Source organism: Ciconia boyciana, chromosome 7 (genome assembly GCF_034638445.1).
Source record: "Ciconia boyciana chromosome 7, ASM3463844v1, whole genome shotgun sequence".
In the NCBI taxonomy this organism is placed as follows: Eukaryota; Metazoa; Chordata; class Aves; order Ciconiiformes; family Ciconiidae; genus Ciconia; species Ciconia boyciana.
This window is the reverse complement of record NC_132940.1, coordinates 63425059-63444471: the sequence shown is the minus strand read 5'-3', so window position 1 is coordinate 63444471 and position 19413 is coordinate 63425059. Positions and strand designations below refer to the sequence as shown.

General features: G+C 38.5%; 1 protein-coding gene across 1 annotated transcript in view; it reads right to left on the bottom strand.

The window, feature by feature from the left end:
- Positions 1 to 19413, bottom strand: part of BCHE (butyrylcholinesterase) — a 32408-nt gene that overhangs the window by 540 nt on the left and 12455 nt on the right. The window contains exon 3 of the mRNA XM_072867949.1: positions 6424 to 6590. Within this exon, the coding sequence (XP_072724050.1) occupies positions 6424 to 6590 (167 nt within the window). The remainder of the gene's footprint in view (positions 1 to 6423; positions 6591 to 19413) is intronic.

The window sequence follows — 19413 nt, the reverse complement described above, 5'->3', positions numbered from 1 at the left end:
AGATACAGTGCAATCACAGCTTTGCTCAAGGCAACAACAGTATTGCCATTAGTTTCAATGGATTTCAATGGATGGCCAGGATTTTACCCTACTGTGAAATAAATCTGCAAGTTTAATGCATAAGGGGCACAAGTTTGGAGACGGATACTGTAAAAAGTGCACTATGTCAACATGAAACCATCTTCTCTTTTCTTTTTCATTCTAGCTTATAAAGCATTTGCCGACTAATCCTGTGTCCCAAGGCAATATTTATTTCCAAATTTGTTATAGGCATGAGAGCAGAGGGTGAGAATGAGAAAAGTAGTAAAAATATATCATTTTACAAGGTTCCCAGAGTATTTTACAGACAGGGATCGCTTCCTCCAGTCCCAAAAGGTAATTAACACTAGGGAGAAATGCAGTGACCTTGCAGGAACAACCCATACAACAACTAAAAGAAAGACAACTTATGTAGGCTTTATCGCATACTGTGGCTTATTATTTTGGATCAGCTGTAGACTTTTTCTTAAAGTTTAGAAACTATTTATGATCTATGAATGCCTTTATTCATTCTGGAGCTAATTATCTCAGTGTCCCATATTGATGTAGCTTGCTTCCAAAATAATTTGGTAATTGTGTTCATGAGATAACAGTTCCATGGTTTCTTTATGCTCTTTTGACTTTATGTTCTTCTGCTGCAGTAGAGCATAGGTTCTTTCCCTCCATAAATACACCCTTTCCCCCTTTTTTATGATCTGCCAGCACTGCAAGTTTAACTGGTTATGTGAAAATGAAATACTTTTGTGTTTTACACATCAGTAGAGAAAATATTCTGGAAAGAGAGTTAACAGATTCAGAGATTTAGTTTAGAGAAGCATCCAGTAATTTGGTTGCTTATCTGCAGTTTAGCTCAACATTTCCAAACCTTTTTGGTCTGGAAATCCAGATGGCAATTTAATGAGACTTTGAAATGAAATTTACATTACTTCTTGGTTTCAGTGAGACCAGAAATAAAACCAAGTTACTTTTTCTTGGGGAGGTTCTGTACTTCTGCTTGTACTCTAAAGGGAAACTGTGAAGAACAAATATAAGAAAAAATATTAAAAAATTAACCACATTTCTCTCCCTCAGTTCAAAGTTGTAAATAAGCTTGGTTACATCGGAGATCAAAGAAAAGTTCAGATCATTTTTAAAGTTTTTCTGCAGGCTGTAATTGTCATTAACTCAAAGAGGATTTGTAAATTCTGGTAATAATAAAACCACGTTTTGATTACTAAGCTATACAGATATGACTCTCAGAACTATGGGGAGAAGACATGCACAACGTTTTACTTTCCTGACAAAGAACTTGTCTTTGCCCGTTTCTTAATTTAGAGATGTAGCCAAGGTCTTGGGTAAAGCCAAGTTTTCCCACGTATGTCAAATGGATTGGTAATTTAGCATAGGAACCAGTACTAGTATTTGGAGAAAAATGCCTCAACTATATTTCTTGTCTTATTCTTGATTATAGGTATCCAGTTTTATTTATCCAGGCAAAGCCTACACTTATGAATTAAACTCTGTTCCTTCTTTAATTATTCAGGTTTAGATGTGTTTGAAGTCTGCCCAAAGACTTTAGAAACTGGAATACCTCTGCCATACGCACATCTTCAATTAAAAGTCACTGTTCTAGAGTATAAATTATGAGGCATTTCAGTGCTTCTTAAAGATCACGGTGAAGAAGTGAGTCAGCTAGAGAAAGCAGACAACGAGAAATTCAGAGTAGCCACCATTATGAATCTAAAAGACAAAAGGGGGAAGGAAAATACTGAAATAAGAACTTGGATTCCCATTTGTTTGCTTTTTTCAGTGATAAGATCCAAATTGAAGTCACAAGTCAATGCATCCCATTATCACCAACATCATCAATCTCTTTGAAGCAACCACCCATGACTTAGATGAGCTGACAGCTAGAAGGCAAAAAAAAAAAAAGATTAGAGAATTTGACTTGGCCGATAATTACAGCTCAGAGCACTGGGTTACTACAATGTGCTGCAGTGCTACAGAAGTCAGCTAATAATACAGTGAGGTTATTTTGCTATATGCAGTCATTTAGGCCATCCCAAACCTTATAGTAATACCAATTAGCCTAATGCAAAGCCCAGTGAAGTTCACAAGGAGAAAAGGGGAGGCTTCAGTAGGCAATGATTCATACCTCAGTGCTCAGAAAGGTCGTAGTTTAACAGACCAAAAAAATGAAAGGTTTTTTTTATTCTTCAGCAGTGTCAGTGCAGACAGTTGATATTTATTTTCTTTCCACACAGGCATACAGCCCTTACTTTAATGGCATTATAGCAAGTTAAATTTATCTCCATACCATCATTTGTTGAACTGCTAGATGTGCCAATAAAGTGCTAATCTTAAATGTATTTTTGTGGTATTTACATTAAGATTGGGACAAAGGCCATATAGCTGTTATGGTATAGTATAATTAATAAGGGATGACAAGTTGGAATTAATTTTTCCGTCCTCAACAGCTCATAAATGTGGGTACCTGCAAACTTCTTGATTCATTAGTATGATAAATGCTACAAGTTTATCTATGCTGTAGATTCTCATGGTGATAGTTTCTACACAAATGTTCAGAAAGGAGAACACATATAGTATTTATACTTCAGTATCTCTAGTCAATGTTCTTTAATCACACAGTCTGAATATCAGTGCTTTTTTAACCACAACAGCCTATTTGTTTTCACATGTATTTTTAAGGACTTCAGATTTATTAATTTATTTTTTTTCTTCCAAAAGTCAATAGAGCTCTCCAGGAGATGAAATATTGTAAGGGCTGTTATCTCTCCTACGACCTGGGATGCAAGGTACTGGAGTTAGAAAGAAATCAGATTGTTAAGGTACATAGCTTATTGCCCGTAGGTGCACTGAGTACAATCGTACTTTGTCGGTAGGTGCAGTAGTATTTGTGAGGTTACTTTTAACTAGTTCATTTTTCTGCATGTATAATGACTGCAGCATCTAGCTCTGTGGAAATTGAAAACTAATTGTGATGGTGAATTTTCTAATTAGTCACATTTTAAATATTCTTACTACCCTGACTATTTAGCTCTACTTAGCTCCAGATACTATATGGAGGATCATAGCAAATACAATTATTTTGGTTATTCACTGGTCAAGAGGTTGTCTTTTGTCTCTTTTGTCTCTCTCTCCACATTCAAAATCTTCTTAGGGTTGTTTTAAAATATAATCTATTTATATTGGCTACTTCAATGTTTGATTTCTCTAGAGATGAGATGATGCAGTAATATCAAATAAAATAAAAATATGTATTAGGCACAGTAAAATAGTAATGGAACACAAATGGAAAGCTTGGCTGCCTGCAGCTTTCTATAATCAAGAGGAAATAGACGTATATAAATAGTTAGGCTCTAGATGCATTAAGGTTGTGTTAAGGAGGTAGAGTCTAACATCGATGCTTTTGTAATTAACATATGACTGCTCTAAAAGCTACTTAAGAGTCACTTACTGTTTACTGTCCCTCTGGTGTGTTTCTTTTCGAAGCAGTCATGAGAAAAAGTTCCGGTGATTGTCCCAGTGCTCACACCCTTGAATGAAATATTAAATGCTGAATGCTCCTAGCTTGTCTTAGGGTGAGTGGGAATGGAGGGTATTCTCCGTGCCTTTGCAATAGGGTTGAAATCTGTGTAGAAATTGTCTAGTTGGAATTGAGAGCCCATGTAAGGCATGTCTAGGTCCAGTTTACCTGGCTAGTAATTATTATCAAGCCAGACACAAAACTACAAGTTTTGACTCATGTCTTCAATTATACTTTTACATATTGAAATTGAAGGGGAAGACATTGAGAAATATTCCCAAATCATACAAACCAGTCTACAGATATAAAGGCCAGTATTTGATATATGGCTGTTACTGTTGTGTTAGTGTGTGAGGCTTATTTTTTTTTCTTATTAGTTTTCTCAATCCATAACCATGACAATTTTTTTGGAACATATCCAATTTGGTTGCTTGAGGAAAATGGAAAATATCTAACCATAAAGACGGCAGGGACTAAATATTTTCCTCTCATATATTTAACTGCCTCAAGGAACCCATCTTACCCAGCCTGTCATGGGAACAGGCTTGCTGAGATGCTGAACACATTTGGAGCTGGCCACTGCATGCCGAGAAGACCTCAAGGGGACAGCAAGGCTTGTGCCAGGGGTGGATCAGTAACTAAACAAGTGGTTCATTACCAAGCACATCCATGTCAAATGCTGACCACTTGGCACAATGAGAAATCCCTTTGCAATTTCTGCAAAATAAGTTGGTTTGATTGTCCTCTTCAGCTTCTAACTGATGTAATTCCACTTTGTCTATCTGGACCATACTTGAACCATAAGTTGCAATAACAATAACATAAATTTTCCTTACTTCTTGTTCTCTGTCATCTTATATCATGTCATATTAAAGCAACCTTCTTTTTCTAAGAATATTTCAATGGAAGAAGGAATAGAAAAGATAGACCCTCAGAAAATGAGGAAATAGGTGTATTTATAGCATACACTGTCCTTTGGGCATAAAAGGAGATAGGAAATGCAAAATAATATTTCAGTGAAGAGAATTATTACAATATAAAACATTATATCATGTTTGTAAGCAGAATCTTAAAGGTTTCTTTCTAAGAATTGTGTAAGATTGTATAGGGAACATAAATATAAAAACAGTATTTCTGTTACAATATTTCAAGGACAGATAGATGTAGATACATGACAAAGCAGCACTGCTTCTTGACAATATTTTTGTCTCACTTCTGTATTAGGATCCAGGCACGATGATTCTTTCCTTTTGCTAAGAATATGCTGAGGAATTTCTTTTAATTAAATTATGTAAATTTATGTTGTAAATTACTGAATATGGCAAAGTGATGTATTTATGTCTCCTGGCAGATCCAGAGTGTTGCTTTGTCATACCTCACACCACAGGACCATGCAAAGCAACTCTGTTGTCCTGCCAAGATGTGCTCTCTTCTCTGCCACAGAGCATTTGGTTATGCACAGTCCATTTGTAAGATGCACATTATCCAACAGAGGTTCACAGCCAGGTTAAAGAAATATGTAAAATACTTCAGTTCTCCTGGCTCAGCATAAAGGACTTGTCAGAATTTGAGAAAACTCCCTCAAATCCATCCTTAATTTGCTATACTGTGATTTTAAAAATCACAGAGTATGCTTTATAAATTATTCATTTTACCTACTGATTTTGCTTCTCTTGATTTAATTGAAAAACATCTATTGAATTGAGAGGGGATAAAAATTGAGCCATAACACAGTTATAGGCTCAAATGAGGAAGGAATAAATTATTTCAGAAAGAATCAGCTGTGCACCATGAAAGCTTACATATTTTTAAGACTAACATTCAAACTGAAACTTACAGAAAGCTTGTAAATTACTAATTAACATTTAAAAAGTGTATCTTTTTGAAATGAGACTTCCCCCCCTCCCCCAGTCAAACTGCAGAATGCAGTTCCAGAGCTGCAAAATCACTTTATAAAATCAATTCCTTTCAAAGTCCCGAAGCACAAAGGCTTGGTCTGTTTGGTGGGCTTTGCAAAAACAGTGGTATCAGGCTTCTAAAGAAAATGTAAGTCCTTTGCGTTCACCTAAGCTTAAAGTTTCAAACGGCCTGTTATATTTTTCTGGGTAGTGAAATCTCATTGTATACACAGTCAGGCACAAAGCGGTTCTATTTTGCATAGGCAAATCCTGAAGTTTCTCGGTTGTCATCAATGACTGACACTCTAGAAATAAACCACTCTGATAAACCATCACGTGAGATACAGAACAGAATCCCCTTTTGGCAGCAGCACCACACTTCATATCCTCTGTGAATTAGCTTCATAACAATATAATCCCATAAATAATAGATAAGATAATCCCAATGTAACACCCCACAATGTACCTTAGATACATGAAGTTTATACAGAACATCTAAAGCCTCCAAGAAGTCCCAGCGCAAGCTCCCACTTCAGCAATGTCTTTCCTGCTCTCTCCAGTACCCCAGGAACCCGCAGCCAGGCAGCGCTGACCCTCGCAGTGGGTAGCTTGAGAACAGAGATTTGCAGCACTCTAAAATGTCTCGCTTGGGGCTGCGTCTGCGCTTTGGGGCAGAGAATCTGCGCACCCCACAAGTCCTGGGCCTTGGTCTGTCCCCAGGTTTTGTCCTAGTGCGTAACAGGGTGCTAGAGGGTGGTGAGCCCGTGGCCAGCGGCATAGGGCACGTCACAGGGTATGCCCTCCCCACAGCAGGGACAGTTTTGTCCAACATCTGAACTTCTCACGGAAATTCTGTTACAAATAGGAATGTAAAGATTTAAACTAAAATAATACATTGATATCAAGCAGATAATCCTTGTATAAAAGTTATATAAAAACACCTGCAAAAGCACTTTTTACCTGTCATTTCCAGGACTTTGGGAAAAAAAAAATTCCAGAATCGACACTGCTGAGCACGTAATTTTGTCAGTATCTCTGAAGCGTTGGTATTTAATGTCAAATATTTTTGTTCAGTACTGGTGAAGACTGGCCATCTTGTTCCATTAATCAGGGTCCCATTTGGTGTTCTAAATGAGAAAAGAAACATTTCATTTGGAATGAGAAATTACCTCAGCACATCAATAAGGCATTATTTGTTTTTTATTTAACAGTTATTTTCAGCTTAAGTATGTTAGTTTGGAATTACTGAACTATACTTTTGTAAGCAACAGGGGAAAAAAGGAAGGTAAATTTGATTTAACTTCATTTAGAAAAAAAGAAAATTATTTATATGCCCCTTTTGGGGTGTTCTGGGTTCACCTAGGGGGAAAAAAGTTAATAAATGACCATATACAAACTACACCTGTTGAATGTAGAGATTCTCATGGAAGCTGTAAATTATTATGGATGACTTAAGAACAAACTAACCAACCAGTTTGTAAGGTTGAGTGGTTTATGTTTTAGTTTGAAGCAATAGATTGGACTAAATAGCTCAGATAAAAATGCAAGTATAGGTTCAAATAATGTCTAAATGTTGGATGAGAGCTATACTGGGAAAGAAAACAATTATTCTTCATTAAGAAGGAATGGTTCCTCCTTGAAGTGTGCTGAGCCCTATCAGTGGAGTGCCAAACATGAGCAATCTCAGATCTTCTGGAAACCAGGAAGAGATACAGAGCGCTTGGCCCTTTATAAAACAGGCTCTGCACATTAAAGGATCACAGCTGTTAGTATTAAAATAATTGTGATAATATTTATAGTACAACAGAATTCATAAGGTTCTAGGGGCAAACAACCAGTTTTCCCCCTCCGAAAAGGACAATACGTAGTATCTATATGACTAGAGAAAAAATAATTGGTTTAAGTGTGTGGAAGAAGAATAAAATGGGGAGCATTGCATAGGGGACAAATGAGATTGAATAAGATTTTCAGAAAAAGATGATGATTTGTGACTGTTTAAAGTATAAATCTCTGTTAGCTCAGAAGAGGTTAAGAATACAAATTAAACATCTTATTGCAGTGCAAGCAGAAGGGCTCATTTTCTCTTCTAGAAGCTGATATCAAGGAATCCAGAGTTTAGGGCAGAAGAACAGTATTTGATGATTCTTGGTGGGGTAAATTAAGGAGCACTATTAGCTAAGTTAATTTGGTTATCTTGACTTTACTTTTCACCAGGACTTTTCCCAGAAGGCAGCAGTCAGAGGAGTCCAGGGTGTGTGGAGCCCACTTGAGTTCCGCTTGCCAAGCGTGGGAACAAGGTACTGGGTGTAGGTGGGAACAGTCAGAGCACAAGATTCAGCTGCTGAAATAATATCAATATGTCTTGGTTCATTCACAATGAATCAAGTTTTTGGCCCATATTTTAATATTCTGCTTTACTCTGGAGTTCTTAACACCCAGCATTGGCTGCTTATGGAAACGTGATGTTAGAGTAAGAGATTCAGCATGTCACTTCCTGAATTGCTCACTTCTTTAGTAATTTTTCTTTACTAATTCAGCTCTGATTAACCTAAGGCACCCTTTTTAACTGCACATTTACTTGTGGCTCAGGAGAATGATGACTTAAGCAGAGCTGACTTGCACTTCAGTTCAAGATCAGAACACTAATGGTGCTGTCAGTATTCATTTAACAGCTTTTATGCTATGAAATAAATCATGACATTCCACATTATAATTTACAGGTGTGTGGGGGATTACACAATGGCTACAGATGTATTTTACTGAAAATGATTGAAAGAACTGTCAGATGAACACAGCATTTTGAAATCCGTGAACCTGCTGATTATGACATTCTCTGCATTTCTAGGAATGTTACTGTTCAAAGAAATGTCCAGTAATTTCCTTCTTGGCTCCATTATTGGAAGTTTCCCAAGTTAAAAGTAGCTCCCAGTTACAGCAAAACAGAGGGATCCCAAGAGTATAATTTTTAACTGGTAAGAACAAGTTATGATTATAACCTTGTTGTTCTATCATTCTATCACAATTACTGTTCATTCTTTCTTGCTAATAACTTCATGATGAGAATTGCAGTGTCCAGGATAAGCTGTAAAATTCCCTGTTCTTTGCACCAAACTCAAAATTTAATAATATTCATATAGAAAATTGAAAGTATTGTGAGAATATCCTTACTGAATAGAAAGGAATCCAATACACTGCACAACCTTGTCTCTGTCCATCTATGTGTGGATGGACGGTTTTTGCTGATAGATTGTAGGAACTTGCTTCTACTGAAACAAAGCTCAATTTCCATGGAAACCTTCATCCAATCTTCTTTATCAATTCCTCAAACCTCTGGTCTTTCATCTTCTGGTACTACTCGATCATCTCTTCTTCAGTACGTTCCAGTTTTGCCCACCTCAGTGCTGTCAATGGGGCCTAAAGGTGTGTCCCAAAAGGGCTTGGGCCACACATCTTTGGGACGAACCTCTACCTTGTGCACCTACCTTGCCAAACACTAATCACCTTTCTTAGGCCTCTGTCTGTATCTCTAAGCTCTAGTCAGGGAAGACCTTCATTTTGTTTGGAAAAGGGTGAGCTTCTTCACTGAATATCTTAAAAAGAAGCTAGCTCCTTTACTACACACTTTTCAATGTTTGCAGGAGCAAGTCTTATGGCAATTAAGAAATACAATTATTTGAATTGCTCCTAGAGAAGAAATGCAAGAGAGAAGGGGAAAAAAACCCCAACCAAACCACCTGTGTTTAAATTTTGGTGTAAACAGAATTTGTTTCATTATTTCAGCTACTTTTTTTTCTTTGCATATGCCCTGAAGTTATAGGCTGGACTCTCTCTAATCTCCGATAGTGGTATAGCAGCTCATTATAGTTAATTATTTCGTTAAGATATGGTTTTAAGGCAGCCAAACTTATTTTCTCATTAACTTGAAAAACAGAGTATCTTTTTGAGCTCAATCTCCAGTAAAGCTGCTCTCATGTTCTGCCTTTATACATATATGTGCTCTCAGTGTTGTTCACAAGCCTTTTTTAATCTTGCGCTCAGTGAAAGTTGCTTGATATTACTCACTGTTACTAAGACCATGTTCTTCTCCCTTTGGGTATTGTATGTCCATAACTGTCAATAACATTTAATTCTCAAGACTCATTTGTAGTAAGTGTGCTAGATTTGACACAGGAGTGAAGAGGGTTTTAGAGGAGCTTATTCACTGATAATTTCTGTGTGTTTAATGTTAATCTTCAACAACTTTAGAAAGATAATTTGGTTCAGATGGAAAATGTAACTACCTGAACACAGTTCTGTTAATCATAATAAACATACATACATAACCATTCTCAGTAATATGATCAATATAGCCTGAAATGCAATACTAGGTCACTGTATATTAATTGTTACATAGCATTACTTTTACAGATGGTTATCAAACACATAAACACAGAAATTAAGTCATCATCTAACTTTTTTTTGTAAGCATTCATTATAAGGTACCTGTAAAATATTCTATTTATTTTTGTGAGTGAGCTCTGAATAGTTTTTCACTCTGTTAAATGGTGATACCACAGCAGAGAGGTTCTTCTGTAATGTTAAGTTATATTTTGATATAGTCCACAAAGAAGAATTTTCTCTGATAAGTCTCTTGAAAATGGTTTTAGGCATCATTTACCTTCCTAATGAGCGTTGTAAACACTAACTGTACCACATGCTAGCTTAGATTGTCCCAAGCTTTCACTGTATTCTTATTTAGCTGCTCTATTTGTAAATGGATCAGGTTAACACCTTGTGTGTTTCTCTAGAGGAAAAGAAAAACAAAACCCACATCATTTTAGCTGTCTAACACAGATGAATTATACCAACCCAAACTCACTAAGAGATTCACAGGCTGAAACACAATTTTACCTCCAGCCCCCAGTAGCTCCTTCCTCCAGGCAGCCTGCCTGCAAGACCCCAGACAGGCAAATATTTATTCTGCCTGGCTGAAGCTGTTCATAGAGATATTGCTCCCTGAGAGGAAGCATACACTAATTTCACCTGAGCAGTGTGTTATTGCTCTTAATTGTCTATTGAGTTGCAGCTGGCTTTCCTCTGACCTGCTCTGAGAAGAGCTCAGCAAGCTCCTTCGCCTACAGTTCACCCCGTCGAGGATTTCCCCTTCCTCCCCGTTGTGCGGAGCAGCGGGAAGGTGGCCCCTCCGTGCACAGCCTGCCTCCCCCTGCTCTCCTCCTACTGTCCCCACCAGTCGCAGACACTTGGTAGGGCAATTCCTTCCTCAGTGCCGCCTGCGGGTTATCACCAGACTGGCATTCTGCTGGCATGTGTCTCGTTAGCTGAACGGGTGGCCCACTGAGATTAATGAAAAGTTATGATAATGCCGCTCCACCCTCTGCTTCCCCCGTGCAGTACGAATTGAAATCAAATGGAGAGCTGTTCCTCCTAGGTGTGACTTTATTGGCTGCACCAGGGTTGTAACTGCTGATGCTCATTTTCAGTTTGGCCCCCTTTTCTTCTAAACAGCTGGTTTAAAGGGAGGAGAGAGTGAATGGGAATAATTTTTATTAGCTTTCCTGATTCCTTGTAGCTATCAGGCAGTACTGGCAATCAGCTGTTTTTCGTGGGATGGAGTTTAACAGTGTGTTACCATGGGCACAAGATAACAGGGAGGGGGAACGGCCTTAGAGCGAATGCAACAGCAACAATAACCCTGTCTCCTGCACGTTTTCTACAGTTGCATTACAAAGCCTTTAAGAATTATGGAAATAGCTTACTGGATACCTACGGAAATAGGTATCAAGTGAGAAGCATGCTGTAAATGTTTCAGCCCAGGGGTAGCTCTGGGAATGAGGGACGGTTCTGCACACATCTATACCGCAAACAAAAGGAGCTGCCAAAGCTGAAGCTCGTTGTACCCAAGGTGGCTTCGGAGCAGCCACGCAAAGGCTGCCAGCAGCACAGCGTGGTTTCCACCCCTGCAAACACTCGTGCAGCACCCCAGTACAGGTATAAAACCTGATAGGAGTGAATGTAATTAATAATGTCTTTGTGCTTGTAGAAACACATAATGAACTGCTTTTTCTGTAGCATTGTTAATTTTGGTTGTGTTGTCTCCTATATACACTTTCTGCCAGGTGAAAAGGAGCCAGCACAGGGCAGAGAAATCCAAGGTTCAGGCAAAATGAACAAAAGGGTGAGAGGACATCAACCAGGCTATGGTATCAGCAGCTGATCTCGGTGAGTAAGGGGTTGGAAGCAGAGTTATGTGGTTTACAACAGAAGCAAAGATGCCAAACTAACAACTGGTACCACGGGTTAAGCTGTCCCTGCACCACAAGTAAACATGTCTGCTTGCTTTAATGAAGCTACAGGTAGATTAAAAAAATGATAGGATGGGAAGGACTCCTGGATAACATCATCATGTGAAGGGTCCCCATCAAAGCTCTGGCCTCCAACGCTTCGTTCCTCTGACGGACAGGCTATGCCAGCTGTTGTGCTTCTTTCTGCAGTATGGCCAAAGCTTGAGTCCCTCTTGCTGATGCCTCAATCTATGAGCGCTCCTGTTGACTTCAGAGGAGTCACAACGGGGATATCGTATGCTTTGAGGAAACACCGCAAGATTTGTATCTTAAAAACTTGTCTCAATTTTACAATTGCTTTATTAGTGCTTGTGTCGTGTGGAACAGCTCCATTAATCATGCTGGCACTAAACAACATACCCAATCAAAATATCTGTATTTATCTAATCCAAATAGATGAACTTCCCCCTGCTCCCAGCCTGGAAGAAAATATTTTGTTGTCTTCCCTCTTTTCCACTTGGACAGAAGGGCACTTGTAATTAGCAGGAGAGCTGCCGAGGAGCACCAGGCATGCCTGTGCTGCCGCAGCCCTCCGGAGCTCCGCTCGCTGCAGAGGGGAGGGAAGTGTTTGCAGCATTAGTGAGGCAAATGTATCCAGAAGTCTCACAGAATTTCTGAAGGCCACAATGGGTGATATTTATACCTGTGTTCACTTTCTTATTGCAAGAGAACAACTGCCAGGTTAATATCAATTTTGGGCAGCGGCATGGTCCCCAGGGGGACGATGGTGTAGCAATAGTGCGTGTTTGTGTAAGGCTTTGCTTGGATGGTACGACTGGGAGCTTAACAGATACTTTCCAACCCCGTCCTATTAAAGAGAAGAGCAAATTTTACTGTTAACCACTGGTTGAATCTTCTCAAACCCTCAAACAATTTAGCTTAATGCCAGTTTCTTCATGCTAGGCTATTAGTTTCAGATGACTCACTGTTAAGTAGACACCAGAGAGGGCCATGAGGTTGAAGACTCAAAGTCCTTAACCTGAGGAGCAGTCCTAGCTATTGGAACAAAGAAAACGAACCTGTTCTGGAAACTTTCCTTAGAAAGGTTAGCAAGGGAAAGGATGAAGAAATATCTGTAACACCTGTAAAAAAAACCAACCCTGTTAACTGTAAAAACATCCCCAGAAGCATTAATTACTGTATAAGCTTTCTGTTCAGAGATTGAGGCCTATATAAATCTGAAAGGCTCTCACTGCATGAATACATGGATTGCCTCTGATGCAATATCACCATCAGCTGGGTCCACCTATGTATGATTCAGTATAATGAATTTATTCTTAGATTTTTGAAATTCAGACAGTTATCCAGAACATTTTCCCAAGTCAGCTAATTATCTACTACCTACTAAAATGATTTGATGGACTCCCTGGATGAAATCTTTACATTATGCCAAAATATTTCACATTAAATTGTACACTTTGAGGCTTTTGTTATTAGAAACTGCAAAAGCAAAGACAAGATGACAGGGGCACTTTGCTATCCATTACCCAAAGTTTATGAATTGGCCCATTTAGAATAACACGACAAGGGGAAATGTCACCCCTAAATAAGTGAACCGGAAACCTGACACGCTATGAGTTCACAAATATATTACTTTTGATGTCACTACTGCTACCAGTTGGTGCTCTTTATACATGATACCGCATAACAAGTTACCTTGCTAGTTTTTATTTGAGACAGCTCTTCAGAGTATTTCTTAATATCAGCTAATCACTAACCATCCTATCTATTGAACCGATGGACCCTCTGTACGAATGCACTGCCACACTTAATATTTTATTTTAAAATATTCTCTTAAGGTCTTTATCCTCTTAGACTAATGAGAAAGACAGCAGGTACCTAATCTATCAGCTGAAAAGGGTGACTGGTGCCATTTATAATAACCAAGCTCTAAAAACTACCATACTGAAAGGTGACAACTCAGACAGGGGTATTGTCAGCCTGTGAGATATTGGGTGATTGGAAAGCATCCACAATTATCTGTTTCATGCACTAAGCTTCCTTGCAGCCTCGTGGCATCAGCATTCTCAAGGTATCAGGCCTGTGCTCCTGTGGCACTATGAAGAGCTGGGGAATTTAGGAAAAAAAAAAAAAATTGGTCATGTTTAAAAACTTATTTTTATTTATTAGAATTTAATTCTTGCAAAATAGTAACCAGTTTCTGAAAATCTGTAGTAATTAAACCTTTCTCATTTGATGCAAAAATCATTGGTCCTGATTATTCAACGTTTGAGCCTTACTCAGATTCCCACTGTAATGAATGAAAGGACTCATATGATTGAGTACTACAAGTCTGAGAGAGGTTCTAGGTTTGAATCCTTCAAATTACTTTTCTTAAGCAGCTGTTTATGGGAAGTTCATTATATTCTGTTGTGCTCACGGATCACACATGAGTTCATAATCTAGTGACTATAAAGTGCCCCTGAGCCACAGCAAAAGGAAACTGCTTTGCAAGTTATATCGTAGGTAAATATTATTTCTTCTGCTGATCCTTGAAGAAACCTGTAGGATCCAGCTGGCATGCTTTTTAACTGACAGAAATTGGAGAAGGACCTTTGCAGCTAGGTTTTCTTACACCTTCACAGGCTAAATAAAGCTTCCAGATTCCAGCTTGGTGACAGCAGTTGTGTGTTTAAATGTCTTAAACTATAAATTATAGTGGTATGCACTATTACAACTGATATCACTTTCAGGAAATGAAGCAACAAGCTGTTGCTTCTTTTTTGGTCTTGCTATGTTCTGCTCAAAACAGCCTCATGAAGCACGCATCAAGTTGACATGATTCTTGCTTGTGCATATCTTGGTACTTATTTGTGAATTCCTGCTATATATAAGGGATTGCCAAGGTAGGTCTTAAGGTATTGGCCATAAATAATATAGTATTTGAGAAATTTAGAACCAGGATGTTCTGCCTTGGCTCTTTGGGCATGCTTGCAATGCATTTAGGAGCTCAGGGCCTCAAATCCTTGGCTCCTGGATTGGAGTCTGCTCTGGTATCAGGAGTAATAACGAGCCAGGTCAGCCGAGCCAGAGCTAATGAGCTCTTCATACCCTGGCTGCATATTTCTAACCTCCTGGGCCTACGCTGGCACTCTTGAACATAGGTCTCCTCCACTGTGAAAATGTTCCAGCAAAGCTTGGTACTATTTCAGGAACCCCTGCCCCAAACTCCACTACTGTTATAGCATGTGATGAGATGTGATTATCGTACAAGGTCTGGAATAGCAGTCCCACCGCTCTGTCTAAGAGTCAGTAGCACTAGAAACTTGAAAGCAAGTTAAAATGTCCTTTCCTGAGCAACTGGTAAAGTTAAGTATGACCCTACCTTTCTCTAAATTTAGCTCTGTCCCACTATCCTCTGGGTCCCTCTGAGTGAGGACTATCAGACCTGTGTCTCCTGTCCTCTCAGCAAGTCTATAGTACAGTCCTAAAGCCCTGACAGTCAGAGGTCCTTCAATATCTCAGATGGTACATCCCAAATACATGCGTGTTCTGCACGGTTTTGAAGAGGGTGTAAAGAAGAGACTGAGACTGTGTTGAATCTCACAGCTTTCTCTCAGAGCATTATTTCTGGCCAAAGAAAAACAAGCAAGCTCTGAAAATGGAAAGAGCCAGCGATGCTGGAGGCTGCTACAGTGAGAAGAGTGATTGGCAAGAGGAAAAAAAAAACAAAACAAAAAACCAAAACCAACAGCAAACCCCAAACCATCTAATAATCTTCAACCTAATGGTATGACATCAAGAAGACAAAAGATTTGAAGTTAACTTGAGTTTAGGGGAATGGATGAAATTTTGACATTAATGCGGAGATAATTTTAAACCACCAAAAAAATGTTTTATCCTGTCTTGTTTTAAGAAATACTTATCACTCACTGTGATGCTCACAGTCACACTAAGCTGAATGTGACAAGTGTCTAATAAAACATACCTACAACATATAGTTGTAGTCATTTACACATTTAGATTATGTATTGTGATAAAGCAGTAAAGAATTTTGGAAAATATTGTATTCCTTCTGCTTAACATGCCTTGCATCTGATGCATTATTTTGCATGGTGTTTGAAGACCACTCCAGCACTTTTTGAGGTGAATCAACTTACTAGTTAGGGGCTGATCCAAATCCAAACAAATGGAACAGATTGAATGACTTCAAAAGCTTTGGATCAGGTTCCAGCTGGAGAAGTACCTGTAGCTGTTTACAAAAGAAGTTTCTCTTCTCCTGGACAGAATTCACAATGATGATTTCACACCTTCTCCAGGATTGCAGGTTCTGGTGTGAATGTTTGCAGTTCGTATTTAGGTCCCTTTTGAATAGACGTGAGAGGGGCAACACTATGGCTTAGTCCTTCTTTATTATAAGGGAACATTTTTGCCCTTTTTTTTTTTTTAATGTTTCTCTAAAGTATTTTATAAGATCCTTATGCCCTTTCGTATGGTATCAATTTTAGCTTTCAAGGACCACTTTTCAAAGCTGTTATTTTTTTGTACACTCTTGGCTGCAGCAAGCGATCAAATGAAACTATAGTTTTTAGTCTTGTTTGTAGAGGTTGAAGAGGGCTATTTGGAAATGGAAGAAGGTGCTGAACCCTATTGAGATCTTGAAGGAGGAAGTAACTTCCATAGAAGGTAAGTAAAAGAATAAGTAGACAGGAAGGCACATGGCAGTTGCCCTTTTACTCATCCTCTGAAACTGTGTTATCTCCTCTACAACCTCACTTCTCCTTCTCATGACCTGGAAAAACATAAACTTACATAGTATCTTAACCAGCATTGCTCCCAGGGACAAACCTAAAGAGAGTGTGTAAAGGGAGAGAAAAATGTTTTTATTGCCATGGAACTATTAATACGGTGTTTTAAATTCCCAGTGGCTTTGGTAAAATTTTTCAGCCTAGTTGGTTGTGAGAAAGAGTAAATACTGTACTCATATGTATATGATTGCTGTTTCTATCTCTTGCTTTCTCTCACATTAAGAGAGTCCATCCCAGACACTCAGAAATTGTTAGATAAATGGATTCAATGCTTTCCTTATCTCTAGAGACCAAATTTTCGACACAGACTGTGTAGTAGATACTATACTAAGATATAATATTTGAGATTTGTTTTCAATTGTAATTGTCCTAATCATGGTTTCTTTTCAAGATGGATGCTCTGCATAGCCCTGCATCAACTAAAATCATCTAGATTCATTGTGTCCTGACAGACTTCATCATAGCAGTATTTTTCTTGATATTTTCCACTACTGCCACTATTTTATTTCTGTGAATGGTAGGAAGAGCATGAGTCACAAACTTCAACTACCATGTAATCTAAGCCAAATTGAGCAGTCCTATAAATGAAACCATTAGGTAGCTTTCAGTAGCGTGTATATGTGTTATTGCTTCATCTGAAACAGAACCACTGATACTTCATGATGGGAAATGTAAATAAGAAGCTATAGTGTTCATAAACCTCCCCAAAATATATTTAAAAATAATTTAAACATTAAGTTATTTTCTTATCATCTCTGTTATAAATTCATTGCAGGTTTGACATTTACAGGTGGAAGTTACATGTAACTTTCTTTGATAAACACATTCAAATTATGTCCCAGCATTACAACATGCTCTGAGTCGGATTTGAACTACACCAAGAGGGAGATCTCCAACTACCAACGTTTGGACTAAGAGTCGTGAAAGGCATGCTTTCAAGAAGAAATAGTATGTAAAGAGGGGAGGATATCTGAGCTTATTCAAAGTCCTTCTCTTTCAAAATTGAGGGGGCTTTTGTAGAAATTATAGTATGCAGACTACTTCATACCTAGGAAAAAACAACTGTTAAACCTCTAAGCATTTCCAGTTGTATAGAAAATTCACTTGGAGGCTACTCCTTGAGAACACCATGGTGAATAACATTCATGAGAGGCAGATATTTAAAACTTCATTAGGTAAAATAAAAATCACAGTATTTGAACAGCAGCTCCAGTACAAAAAGGATCTCTCTGGTGTAAATTTGAGGCAATGCTCTTTAGAGTTTGTATTGTATGAAATTAGGAAGTTGTCTTATGTTCCCTCAAGGAAGGGGTAGAGAACACAGGTGGCAGCCAGAGATGTCTGGGAAAGCAGACGATGGCAGCTTTTAATTTCACATCTGCACCAGCATATAATTGTGTAACATCACTAACTGTAAGCATGAAATGCCTGATTTCTACTTCTAGATTTGTGGGAACAGAACCTCACAAGACCTGTGACTAAATTGCTAACTACATTTACCCACAACTGACTTCTCTTGCAGCTGATTGAAAAAAAATTAAACACCATATTGAGCTACCTTCAAAAATATGGTGTTAGGTAACCTCTGCTGCTCCTCATTTCCTCTTTTCTACCCTTTGCCACTTCCCTGAAACAAGCCAATCTCTTGCGTTGGGGAGTAAATTAAAATGTGTACCAAAAGGTTTCCATTCTTCATGTGAAATTTCAGATTAGTGTTCCAGAACCACCTGGAAAAATGGGGTTTGCAGACCTTTTAAACTTCAATTTCTGTCTTTTGATGATGAAACAAGGACTAAGCTGCAGAAAAGTAGCATGGAAGAAGAGTGCCCCTAAAAAGAGGATTAACTGTGGGTGAACACTAATTAGAATTTCACAGTGTCTTTTGCAACCATGTGTTTACACGCCTGCAAGAGTTATGATATAGGGAAAGTAATCCCTAATCCTAGATTATCTCTGAAATGTATTACTCTTATATGTGAACCTGCCTTACACACAACTCATTATGAGTTCATGCATGCATTTCCTTCATTTCATTGTTCATGGATTCTTTCCCCCAAAAAATGGTTAGCAAATCTCTCAGACATTTTCTTTTATCTTTTCCTCTCTTTCTGTTCTTTCTCTCTTCTTTAAGTCTTTTCTTGTTCACCTAGCCTCTTGCATCAGTTAGCATTTCCCTCTCTTGCTTTCCATCTTCCTTACTCATGTACTTTCCATCAAACACTCAGTTATTTCCATCCAGGCTTCTTATTCCCACTCCCAAATTTGAGGTAGCAATCATACCATGATATTATTTCAACTCTTGGAACAGTTGTATCTCTTAATTCCTCTCCTTTCCCCAAAACATATCCGTGTAGGCTCTTTGCCAGGTTCTTGGCACAGCAGGGAACCATGTCCAGTACAGGCTCTTCTACCCATCTCTGTCACGAGAATAGGTAGAGCCACATCCAAGATATTTCCCTCTCTTCTTTTACAGGGTCAGCCAAAGGCAGCATAGCTCTACAAAAACCCACCTCAGAGAGATCCACTGTATCATTTCTTTTCTTGGGCCCGTGTGTGCATGTTTGTGTGTCTCTTTCTCTGACTGCAGACACAGGGAGTTCACCTTGCTCAGTCCCAGGACTGTGCATTATTACTGGTGGTTTTGATCCCACAGCCTTTGACAATTGTATTGGAGCTTACCCTTTTCTATAAAGCATTGCCAGTGTTCTATTCAAGGCAAACCTTTGCATTATAGTTTTAGGTTATAGTTTTATGTCTCATTCAATTACTCCTACAATATTTGGACGTTTCCTTAACAGATGTTCTCATCTCATGTTTGAAAATAATAGTTTGACTCATCTGTTGTAGAGAATAAAATCTGT